Below are 12,921 nucleotides of genomic sequence, written 5' to 3'. Positions count from 1 at the left end.
ACCTGTACGTTTCCTTCTTGGTCCACTCATCTAACACTTACCATCCCTTACTGTACAGCTGTTGGGACAGGTTCCGAGCACCCCTCTTACTGGCTCCCCCCACCCCCCGCCAGTCCTCCATCTTGGGTATTTACAAAATGGGTCCTGGTGTGCATAGCAGGGAAATACTCAGGCATCTGTATGATAAATGAACTGACATTTTGCAAATTCAAGTTTCTTGGCTTTCTTTCTGGTGATCCAAACACATAGGGACATGTTCCTTATCAGCCCAAGAGTCATACAAACACCATATTTTCGCTGTATTGTACACATGGCCTCCAGACTCCTTTGTGATGGCACAGTATATTTGTCATTTCTCTTAGGCATATTTCCTGGGAAATGAATGAAATTTCAGCTTTAAGACCCTCATTGCATGGGCCTATACCCAGGCCCTGGCAGGACCCTGACAATGTGTTTCACGTGATCATGTATTTTTTGGTAAAATACATAAAACTAATTTTTAAGGATTTCTTACTGTCGTTAAAAAAATATTTCACTTTGGGACACCTGGGTGGCTTAGTCGGTTAAGTGTCAGACTCTTGACTTTGGCTCGGGTCATGATCTCACAGTTCGTGAATTTGAGCCCCATGTTGGGCTCTGCGCTGACAATGTGGAGCCTGCTTGAGATTCTCTCTCTCTCTCTCTCTCTCTCTCTCTCTCTCTCTGCCCCTCCCCTGCTTGCTCTCTATCTCTCTATCTCAAAATAAATAAAAATAAACTTAACAATATCCCACTTTGGCACCTATTTAATATTATTTTCCCTAAAGAGGGTTTCCCAAGTTCTCAAAGCTTCAAGGTCCACAAAGCTTAGGTTGACCCCCATTCAAAGAACATTCCAGATTGTAGCCCCTGTACATATTCTTGGCTTAGAGGAGTTTGAGGGGTTTGTTTATCCAGTTCTATATGCGTAGATGGCAGCACAGTGAGATCAGGAAAATGGGGACTTCTTCCACTAGAAAGAAGTCAAAGTGTACTCTCGCATAGAAACATTATCCAGCCACCGCGAGACTTAGGGTGGGAAAGAAAGAACAGATTCGAACACAGGCCGTGGAAAGCATTCTGCTGAGAGAAGCAGGTGATGAGGTTTTAGGACAAAGTGGGTTCCTTTAGAGTTTAGACCTTTGACTCTCACAAGGACCCCAGTGGGAAGGGACAAAGCCTTTTGTGCCTTTGCCAGTGAATTATCTTCTCCCAAAGCAGTCACGTGGCACAAGGTCTGTCCACTTGTTTTATCAGTAAAAAAGGGTTGAGAACCTCCCTTTCATATTGATTTTTCTATTTAGGTAACATCGGGACCACAAACGAAATGAAACGAAACGGCATTTAATACAAATCTGCTTGGCCTAAGAAATCCTGGCAGGTTAAAATCCAGGAGGAAACATCCCCCCATGCAGTCCTGATATTCCTTTCACACAAGCAGTCTGCGTTGGGGAAGATTTATAACAGCGGGTCCCTGTGCCAGGAGGCCCTCCTGAGCAGCCTGTAAAATCCAATATGATCTTTAAACATGGGATTTTCACATGACTTGTCAGTGGACTCCATTGAGAGGTGATAAACCGAAATGAATTATTTCATTCTTCAGCAGTTTCTGGGAGGTATTATCTGACAGAGGAGAGCCTTGTGATTTTGAAAGAAGCCGAATTTCTTATTAAGATAATTTATACCCAACGGGCTCATAAGTGAGAAAATTGAAAAATATATAAAGGCATACAGCATCGTTTGGAATGCAGATAAAGGCAGTGTCGGACCTCTCCAGGAGCTGTGTCCTCAAGGATAGCACTATTCTTCCCGGCTGACAAGGAAAGCTGGTTTTCTTGTTCTTGTTTTTCAGACTTCTCTCTTGCCTGCATCTAATGCATGACGTTTACGTCGTGTAAACAACTTGAGCTTACTAGTTCCGGTTTTGCTAACTGGGTAGTTGAGTGACTTTGTGGAGGTCATTACCTTCTCTGGCTTCCATTTGCTTCATATGTTATTCAAGGACAGTAACAATCTCAACTCTCCCTCAGAGGGTCAGTTCAGATAAGTAAGGATTCGGGGACATAATATATTACACAGAATTGTTCTTCTGTAGCCTGTCTGGTTTGGAGTTAAATTTTAATCTTCTAATAGTTTTTCTATAAGCTACCTTACGGTTTTGTATCAACCAATCAAGTAGAATGCATTGAGCCCTTCCTAAGTCTTCCTAAGCTTAAAAAGCAGTAGTCGCTCCCATGTTGTTTGGAAACTATAATTAGTCACCTGCTACTTGATTTTGTTCCATCATTTCTGAGGGCAGGGTTCTTCCCATCACTGGAGCCTCTTTGTGAGGACCCTGGACAGATCCCTCCTCCTGGTTCCAAGACAAGGCTCCTCTCTACCCTGTGGACCCCGAGACCATTGTATCGCTGGTGGGGAGTGCCATATCGTGTTCGCTTTGAGAAAGATTAGAAGCACATTGTTGTCCCAGTCATGCATGGCGCGTGTTCAAGACCCCATGAGAAGCTTTTCTGGTGTTCAGGAGGGTGTCCTGTCAGAGGGACTGCCCTTGTAAATCTTTCACAATACAGACTCCTCATGTGAAAAGAATACCTAGGCGTTCTTGGCTCCAATTTATGTTTCTACCTTTGTTCTCCTTTTTCATTTCTGTAACTCAGTTCCTATTAAGCAAACACATTGAAAGGCAGGGAATTTAAAATCCCCAAGTATTCATATTTGAAACCAAGTTTCCCTTCTTCCTTCTTTTTCCACTCCCCCCACTGCACACACCTGTCTTGCACACCCCACCCTGGAATGACCCCGCTTTCCACTTCCCACTCACCTGGAAAAAGATGGCCTAACAGAATTCGCTGGCTCTGTTAAAACCATCGGATCCCCAGTTTCATTCGGTCCCTGAGTGCTGCATAACTGCCTATGTTAGTTTTCTAGGGCTGCTGTGACAAAATACCATAAACCGAGCGCCTTAAAGTCACAGAAATGTATTATCGCACAATTCTGGAGGCTAGAAAACCAAAATCAGGTGTCGGCAGGGTGGCGTTCCCTCTGAAGCTCTCTTCTTAGCTTCTGGTAGTTGCAGTCTTCCAGCAATCTTCGGCCTTCCTTGGCTTGCAGTTGCATCACTCCAGTCCTCTGTCTTCAAATGACACTTCCCTTATGTCTCCCTGTCTTCCCATGGCTATCCTCTTATAAGGACAACAGTCATCCTGGATGAGGTCCCACCCCATGCCACTATGACGCCCCCTCTTCCTTAGTTACATCTTCAGTGACCCCATTTCTGATAAGGCCATATTCCCAGGTACTGGAGACTTGATCGTAGCCTTTGGAGGGGACATAATTCAGCCCATTACACCGTTCTTTGACTCATCCACATTTACTCTCCTTACCTCTGACCACAGCAGCTGTTCTGAGTCTTTCTCAAGCTTCTCAAGCCCTCAGTCTCCCTTCACCTTCCCTACCTGAACAGAGGGCCTCACCATCCATTTCCCTGAGATGAAAAGCCATCTTCAGTTTTGCTCGTTCCATTTCCATACTCCTTCATCCTGATCTATCACCTCCTCTCTCACGGGAAGAAGTGTCTACAAGTCTCTCTGAAGCCTCTTCTTCTTGTCTCCACTACCCTCTCCTCTTTCCTGTCTCCTCTCTCCCCTTCATCATAGTTTCATTTTATCAACCAGGAAGTGTCTCCCCACACTCCCAAAAATCTTGTTGTGACCTCGCTTCCCATGTAGTTATCATCCCACCTCCCTCTTTCTCGTTACCACACTCTCTTTCTCCACCTTTTCCCCTCCGTTCACTCCTCAATCCATAATAATCCAGGTTTCACCTCCACATCTGTTCAAAGAGCTCTCAGTAGTGTCACCAGTGGTCTCGCACTGGCCAAAACCATTTTCGTCCTTTTCACCTTCTCTGCAGCATTCAGTTACTATAACAACACTTTCTCGAATGATAGCCCTTCTTGGATTTCCATTATGTTGTGTCCTTAGAATTCTCACTAGACCCCTTGTCTTCAACCCAAGCCAACTAAATCCTTACTTTCTCTGAGATATTATAGTACTGCTGTTCTCAAAGGATGGTCTACAGACGCTTTTCCATGAGGTCAAAACTATTTCCACAATAAGGCTAAGACACTATTTTCCTTTTCAGCTGTTTTGACAGTTATATCCATGGTGCAAAAGCAATGGCAGTTAGAGCCGCTGGTGCTTTGGTATGAGTCAATGCAGTGGCAGCAAATGATGTCAGTATTATTCGTACTAAAAAAAAAAAGATAGAAGAACGTAAGAAAGAAAATACCAGTGTTACTTAAGAATGTCCCTTGGGGCGCCTGGGTGGCGCAGTCGGTTAAGCGTCCGACTTCAGCCAGGTCACGATCTCGCAGTCCGTGAGTTCGAGCCCCGCGTCAGGCTCTGGGCTGATGGCTCGGAGCCTGGAGCCTGTTTCCGATTCTGTGTCTCCCTCTCTCTCTGCCCCTCCCCCGTTCATGCTATGTCTCTCTCTGTCCCAAAAATAAATAAAAAATGTTGAAAAAAAATTTAAAAAAAAAAAAAAAGAATGTCCCTGATGGGGGCATCTGGGTGGCTCAGTGGGTTAAGCGTCCTACTCTTGGTTTCAGCGCAGGTCATGATCTCACAGTTCATGAGATAGAGCCCTGCGCCAGGCTCTGTGCTGACAGCATGGAACCTGCTTGGGATTCTCCCTCTCCCTCTCTCTCTTCACCTGCCCCTGCTCTCACTGTCTGTCTCAAAATAAACTTTTAAGAAAGAACTTAAAAAAAGAAAGAATGTCCCTGATGAAGCCATAAAACATATTAATTTTATTATCTTTTTTCCTTGAATATATACCTTTTTAATAATCTGAATAACAAAACGGGGAGTACACTAAGTATACTTGGATACAATGTTTGAGGTGAGATACAATGAGATACAATGTCTGAGTTGAGGAAACATTCTAAGCTGTCCGAAGCTGAACTAGGCATTTGTTTTTCTCACGGAACACCATTTGTACTTAAAAGAACAACTAACAGACAAAGTGTAGTTACGCAGACTTAGATATTTGGCAGATATTTTCTCAAAAGTGAATGGATGAGTGTGTTACTCCAAGGAAAATAACTGTCAGTGTTTGTTGCCAGTGATTAGGAATGAACTTTCAAGCAAAAATTAGAATTTTAGAAAGCCTGTATTTACCAACATGAATCTGACATCTTTCCAATTTCTAAAGACTTTTTGATAAGATAGGTGGTAATGTTAATGAATGTGACTTTTTATACTGTGTGATGAAATGGGTGAGGATTTGGAAAACCTACATAACACAAGGAACCATATTTTTCAAGTGGTCAATGTATGTCATTACAGAATCATGCATGGGTTTAAAAAAACACACACACTTTAGGGGCGCCTGGGTGGCTCAGTCGGTTACATCTGACTTCAGCTCAGGTCATGATCTCACACCGTGAGTTCAAGCCCTGCATTGGGCTCTGTGCTGATAGCTCAGAGCCTGGAGCCTGCTTCAGATTCTGTGTCTCCTTCTCTCTCTGCTGTTCCCTCCCTCACGCTCTCTCTCTGTCTCTGAAAAATGAATAAACTTTAAAAATGTTTTTTAAAAATTAAAGGTGAAAAATAGATAAATGGACCTTAGTATAATCAAATAAAAATGTTATTTGATTATAGCTTCGGAGTCAACATTGTAATATACTTTACGAAACTGCCACTTGTCAAGCTTTGATGAAGTATCAGGAAAAAATATTTACAAGGAATTTCGAAGAATATTTGAAAGGCTATGAAGTTACTCCTCCCTTCTCCAACCATGTATTTGGGTGAGGCCAACTTTGATTCATACCCTTCAGACAAAACCACATAGTATAACAGATTGAGCCTAGAAGCAAATGTGAGATTTCAGGTATCTTCTATTAAGTCAGAAATTAAAGAAACTTGCAGAAATGAAAAAAAAAATGCTGATCTCACTAAATTTTTTCTTGCTTTGGAAGAGTTATTTTTCATAAAAATATTATTTTAACATCTAATGGGCTTATTATTGTTACTTTTAAATACATTTATAAGTGTATGTATTTTTCACTTTGCAGTACAGTGAACATTGCTAAGTGAAACTCGGATTAACAAAAGTTCTTGGGGAGGGGAAGGAAAAAAAAAAAAAAAAGAGAGGTTAGAGTGGGAGAGAGCCAAAGCATAAGAGACTGTTGTTAAAAACTGAGAACAAACTGAGGGTTGATGGGGGGTGGGAGGGAGGGGAGGGTGGGTGATGGGTATAGAGGAGGGCACCTTTTGGGATGAGCACTGGGTGTTGTATGGAAACCAATTTGACAGTAAATTTCATATATTAAAAAATAAATAAATAAATAAATAATAAATAAATTAAAAAAATTAAAAAAAATAATAAAAATAAAAAAAATAAAAAAAATTAAAAATTAAAAAAAAAAACAAAAGTTCTTTAGGATTCTCCCTGACTTTTAAGCGTATAGCGAGGTCCAGAGACCAGAATTTGAGATCACTGCTGTGGAACTCTTTTCAAACCAGTGGTTACAAAGGGAACTGACTGTTGAGGACATGAGGAATTTATTGGGCGTGTGGGGTGCCAGTCACTGTGTGTCTGGGGGGAACCGGGGCATCGAACCCTAGATTTGCTCTACAGGAAGGTGAGACACCCCTGTGGCTACCTGTGTTCAGGACACCATTTTGCCTAAGGGTTTGTCGCTGTGCTTCGCCTGCCTCTAACCAATTTCTCCTCATGCTCTGTCACCTCCACCAGCGAAATGGTTGTCATATCACTCCTGGAAGCAAATCGAGGGGGCCAGTGAATCCCCCCATTCTTGGCCAGCTGCCTGTCGCCACTGCCACTACAAGTCCCCAAAAGACTTGTGCCGAGAGGACAAGCCAAGTAAATGTTCGTTTATTGCGATGATGATTATTATCATTACAGAGTTTGTGAAAACCCTGGCCCCTGAGTCCAGGTTTGGTGAACGACCTCTTTTGATGATCAGCCTAAAGGCCCAAAACAAGGAGAGGAATGAGGTTCCTGTCACTTGCCAACTCTAGCTTGATGCAGGAGCTGCCTGGGGCTCTCTTTTGAAGATCGGTGGAGAAAACGATTGCCTTCGGTTACCGACATCTGCCGAAGCCTGCCAAGGAGTCGGCATACAGGCCATTCATTGTCAGCCCTCCCCTAAGCCCGATGCCAAGACCCCTTGATTTTGTTTTTCTAATCCAGGCTCTTGAGGCCAAACAGCTCTGAGCAACTGAGATGCGAGGCATAAAGAAGAGATATGCAATGCAAACAAGGAACTAGAGTCAAAGGAAAAGAACACCTCCCCTCCAAGTTGGTCTTCATGGCCACGCTCAGGCGCTGGGGCGGAGATGAGGAAGTGAACTCCCAAACCAGAGGTGGAAAAACATAGAGCTACAAAGAAGACCCAAGAACTTTGTCCTGAGAAATATGACTATTTCTAGATAGAAATAAAAGCTTTTGATCTCTTAATTCCTTCCATTCCTAAAAATTCCCCAAATAAATTAAACCACCAGCTGTGATGTGAGCAGCTGAGGGCACTTGTCATTGTGAGAAACCAGAAAACATTGTATTCACCAGGACCCCTGTTCAGGAAAACACAATATTGTTGGGAAACGATTCCTTAATGAGCCCTCTTGGAGTGGTGGCAGAGGCCCCAGGCCCAGGGGTCGGCTCATCCCATGACTTGAGAGTTGAAGGAAAAACTTCCCAAGGAACAGACAAGGAAAGTTCCTTGTCTTTGTTCTGTTTCTTTGGTTCTTTCCTTGTTTTGTTCTTGTTAGGGGAAGGGGATTGAGAACTCAGTCTGAAAAGGGGAGAAAGAGCCCCTTAAATCTCTATGAATGTCATGAAACTTGAAAAAAAAGAACTCGCTTTGAATGTATCATTTGTGGTTCTGGACCGGATGGATAGGGCATAAAGAGAAAGACACAGGAGTCAAAAATGGGAGGAACCATAGGCACGCCCTGGGGAATCTCAGAAACGAGCCACGTTTTTGGAAGGGTCGCGAGCCATGGATCTGAGGGTCTGAGACGTGTTCATCTGGAGGCCCAACAGGCGGGGAGAACTTCTCTGCCATCTGGGCTCTTCTTCCTGTGCAAACCCCAGAGGTCAGTGACGTCACAGCCTCGCATCACACCGCTGATTCTCCTAGATGTGGTCACACACTAGCTTAGGTCAGTTTATTGATCCCCATCATTTGCTCCTGCTGCGGCACCTCTCCCTTCTTCTCAGCCCAGCAGTGTGATTCTTTATATAATTGAAAGCGTCTCTATATTCAGGGTCACAAGGACTTTGGCCTGGTTGTAGTTCTGCCACTAAGTGCCCATGTGACCAAGGCGGGTCCTTGTCTCTTCAGACTTCAGGGTCCTGGTTTGTGGAATGATAGAGGTGAGGAAGGAAATGGCTTAGGGCCCTTACAAACCAAATTCAGTGAACCTTGCTGCACCTTGGGGCATCTGCATTCCGACTTGTACTCACTCTTAAAGATATACCTTCCGTCGTAGAAATAAAAGAATCAGGGTTTGTTGATTTGTTTACATAGAAGTTCTTTACTTAGCAACAGTTTCTCCGCTAAGCACATACAGTAACTTCGCATACACTGGTTGTGTTACTTATAACAAGGATTTTTTAAAGCTAAGAGAAACCAGACAGATGGTATTAATATATGTATTTTTTAAGTCTTTAATTTTCCTTTCGTGCCTTGCACCCGCCTTACGGGCATTCTCATATCTGTGTCTGTGTCTGCCTCTCGCAGTAGGTTGTTAGATCACTGAGAGCTGGAACGCAGTAATACTCATCTGTGTACTCCCCTAAAGCCTAGCGACCGTGGCTTGTAATAAGTGAGCATTTAATAGAGATGTGTTTAGTTGAATTGAAAACTGTACTAAATCAAAAACTTCAAATGATTACTTTGTATTGTGATAGGCTTGGTTATGCTGTAGGAATAAAATAATCTCCAGATCTCCGTGGTTTAATGCGATAGAAGTCTGTTTGTTTATTTGTTTTGCCAAAGCAAAGTCAACTCTAGGATGGGTGGGAGTAGGGAGAAAGATATTTCTGCTCCACACAGCCCCTCAGGGACCCAGGAGAATCTCCTGAGGGACCGAGGAAAGTCCTGTTTCTCGATGGTATACCATTTGGAACACACGGCATCTTCAGAGAAAGATAGGAAACTTTCTCAAGGGCTTTTTCTTGCCTTCGGCACACATTTCATGGACCAGGACTCATCCCATGACACCATCTAACTAGTGCCACCAAAGTGGGTCGTCACTTGTAATATCTACTGCATACTTCACTCAAACAGCTCTAATATTTTAGAGTTAATGAACTTCTTCAAGAATCTTATGACAACAATGATCCCTCTCCCCAGAAAACAATACGTATACAGAGAAACTTCCTCAAAATTTTGCATAATTTTCAGGTCTGTTATGCATTTCAAACCCCATTCACTGCTCCTCTAAGGATCCCTAGACCCAGGTTGCAAATCCTTCCACTGAATCCACGGGCATGTTTAACACCCGGTAACAGATTGACAGGTGAAAAAAATGCATTACTAATGTGCTGCTTGAATGTTATGTTGAGAACAGCCTATTTATTTACTTATTTATTGATTAATTATTTGTGTCGTGCAAGATACATGACCCACGGATTTTCCTCTGTGTTTGTTTTATCAGGAAAAATTTGAAGGTCTGTTTCGGACTTATGATGACTGTGTGACCTTCCAGCTATTTAAGAGTTTCAGACGTGTCCGAATAAACTTCAGCAATCCCAAATCTGCAGCCCGAGCCAGGATAGAGCTTCATGAAACCCAGTTCAGAGGGAAAAAATTAAAACTCTACTTTGCACAGGTAAGGTAATTCTTACTCTACATTATTATTATTATTATTATGCCTTTTTTAAATTTTTTTTAATGTTTATTTATTTTTGAGACAGAGAGAGACAGAGCATGAATGGGGGAGGGTCAGAGAGAGGGAGACACAGAATCTGAAACGGGCTCCAGGCTCTGAGCTGTCAGCACAGAGCCCGACGCGGGGCTCGAACCCACGGACCACGAGATCATGACCTGAGCCGAAGTCGGACGCTTAACCGACTGAGCCACCCAGGCGCCCCTATTTTGCCTTTTTAAAAGTGTAAATGGAGCCCTTTCTACTTTGACTGGTTTGTAGTCTATAATTCACAGATAAATAAACCTATGCCCTGATTCCCAGACAGGGGTATCACAGAGGTTTAGAAAGCAGGCTCTGAGGGCTGACAGCCTGAGCTGTCACCTGGGCAAGTTACACAATGTCAGTGGGTCTCAGTTTCCTCACCTGTAAATAGGGAGAATGATACACACACCGTTCTGCTGTTTTACGAGGATTAAGTGGACTATTGCATGTTAAAGTACCTAGTGTTTGGTAAATGCACAGCAAATATCAGCTAGTACTTGTGATAAGAATGGTCTACACCTAGGGCGCCTGGTGGCTGAGTCAGTCAAGCGTCCAACTCTTTGTTTTGGCTCAGGTCAGGTCATGATCTCATGGTTCATAGGTTCACAGTTCTGTTGGTACGGAGCCTGCTTGGGATCCTCTATCCCTCCCTCTCTCTCTGCCCCTCCCCCCACCTGCTCTTTCAAAATAAATAAATAAACTTAAAATTAAAAAAAAAAAAAAAAGAATGGTCTATTCCCAACTACTCTTAAACTTCCTAGCAGGCTTATAATTAAAAGTTCAGTTATGTGATAGTTTTAGTGGACTGTATATCTTTCCAATGACTCCGATTCATGAGAAAAGATTACAAACATATGGAAATCAGTTGCATGTTTTATTTCATCCAAAAATAAGTGCTGGCTATTCCAAACGGGGATGAACAGTTCTTGGCAATGCTCACAAAGTCCACGGCAATAGAAGATCAATGTCCTGATATTAGTTCCATCAGTGCCCTCCATCATTAGATATCCTGATCCATCTCGTATCGGTCAGTAAACGTTGTTCCCACCTTTGGACTCTACGAAGATGGCATAGTAAAAAGAACGTAGACTTTGCTTCTTTTTAAGGCTGAATAGTATCCCGTTGTACGTAGATGCCACTTTCTCTTTACGCATCATCTGTCGACGGACATTTATGCTGTCTCCACATCTTGGCTATTGTGAATAGTGCTACAATGAACACAGGAGTGTTAATATTTCTTCCAGAGTCTGAATTCAATTCTTTTGGATAAATACCCAGAAGCGGAATTACTCATTGAGATGGTGGTTCTATTTTTAATTTTTTTAGGAACCTCCATATTGTTTTCTATAGTTGTTATGTCATTATGCATTCCCACCAACAGCACACGATGGTTCCTATTTTTCCACATCCTTGCCAACACTTGTTGTCTTTTATTTGTTTATTTAATTTTGATAACACCCATCCTAACACCTGTGAGGTGATATCTCATTGTGGTTTTGATTTGCATTTCCCCGGTGCTTAGTGACCTAAATATTTTTTCATAAACCTGTTGGCCATTTATGTATCTTCTTTGGAGAAATGTCCATTCAGGTCCTTACTCTGTTTGCTTTCACTGAGTTACTGGGTTTTATTTTGTTTTTTGTGGTTTTTTTTGTTTTGTTTTGTGTTTGTGTTTGTGTTTTGTTTTGTGTTTGTTTGTTTGGGTGTTTGTTTGTTTGTTTGTTTGTTTTGCTTTTGAGTCATAGGAGTTCCTTAACTTCTCATCCTATACATGAATAGAGAGATTAACCTGTCTTATATCTGGTTTATAAATATTTTCTCCACTATGCAGGTCGCCTTTTCACTCTGTTGATAGTATCCTTTGGTGTGGAGAAGACTTAGATTGATGTAATCCTGCTTGTTTATTTTTATTTGTGTTGCCTGTGCTTGTGGTGTCATACCTATGAAAACATTGTCAAGGCCAATGTCATGAGGCTTTCTGTTTATTTTCTTCTAGGACTTTCTCGGTTTCAGGTCTTATGTTTAGAATCTTTAATCCATCTTGAGTTAGTTTTTGTGCATGGTGTAAAATGAGGTTTCAACTTCATTCCTTCGCATGTGGATATCCAGTCTTCCCGGCACCATTTGTTGAAGAGACTGTTGTTTCCTCATTGTGTACTGTTGGCACTCTTGTTGAAGATCAGTTGACCCTCTGTGTGTGGATTAATTTCCAAGCTCTCTGTTCTATTCCATTGGCTTATGTGTCTGTCTTAATGCCAGTCCCTTGCTGTTTTGATTATTGTAGCTTTGTAATATATTTTTAAATCAGGAAGTGTGATGTTCATCTTTCTCAAGATTGATTTGGCTGTTTGTGGTCTCTCGTGGTTCTATATGAATTTTAGAATTGTTTTTTTTCACTATTTCTGTAAAAGAAAAATGCCATTGCAATTTTGATAAGGATTGCATTGAGTCTGCAGTTTGCTTTGGATAGTGTGGGCATTGTGCAATATGGATGAACCTGGAGGACAGTATGCTAAGTGAAATAAGCCATTCACAGAAAGACAAATATTGCATGATTCCACTTATATGAGGGATCTAAAATAATAAAATTCATAGAACCAAAGCGTAGGATGGTAGTTTCCAGGGACTAGAAAGAGTGGAAAACGATGAGTTACTAGTCCACAGGTATAAAATTTCAGTTAGATGAGATGAATAAGCTTTAGAGATCTACCGCACAACATTGTACCCATAGTCAACAATAATATGCTGTGGGGCACCTAGGTTCAGTCAGTCAAGTATCTGACTTTTGATTTCAGCTCAGGTCGTGATCTCACGGTTTGTGAGTTTGAGCCACACATCAGGTTCCGCACTGTCAGTGCGGGATTCTCTCTCTCTCCCTCTCTCTCTGCCCCTCCTGCGTGCTCTCTCTCTCTCAAAATAAGTAAAATAAACAATAACAAAAAAAAACCCATTAACAATA

The 12,921-nt window shown here is 42.1% G+C and overlaps 1 protein-coding gene across 6 annotated transcripts in view; it reads left to right on the top strand.

Moving 5' to 3' along the window:
• RCAN2 (regulator of calcineurin 2) overlaps positions 1-12,921 on the top strand; it is a 273,661-nt gene that overhangs the window by 235,742 nt on the left and 24,998 nt on the right. For 5 of the 6 annotated variants that reach the window (XM_042938963.1, XM_042938964.1, XM_042938966.1 and 2 more), the window contains one exon: positions 9,708-9,881. In XM_042938963.1, coding sequence (XP_042794897.1) covers positions 9,708-9,881 — 174 coding nt within the window. Of the gene's footprint in view, positions 1-8,623; positions 8,689-9,707; positions 9,882-12,921 lie in introns of those variants that run through there. The other variant, XM_042938969.1, reaches the window with a different exon arrangement.

This window comes from Panthera leo, chromosome B2 (genome assembly GCF_018350215.1).
Source record: "Panthera leo isolate Ple1 chromosome B2, P.leo_Ple1_pat1.1, whole genome shotgun sequence".
In the NCBI taxonomy this organism is placed as follows: Eukaryota; Metazoa; Chordata; class Mammalia; order Carnivora; family Felidae; genus Panthera; species Panthera leo.
Note: the sequence above shows the minus strand (reverse complement) of the source record. Positions and strands in the feature narration are given on the sequence as shown.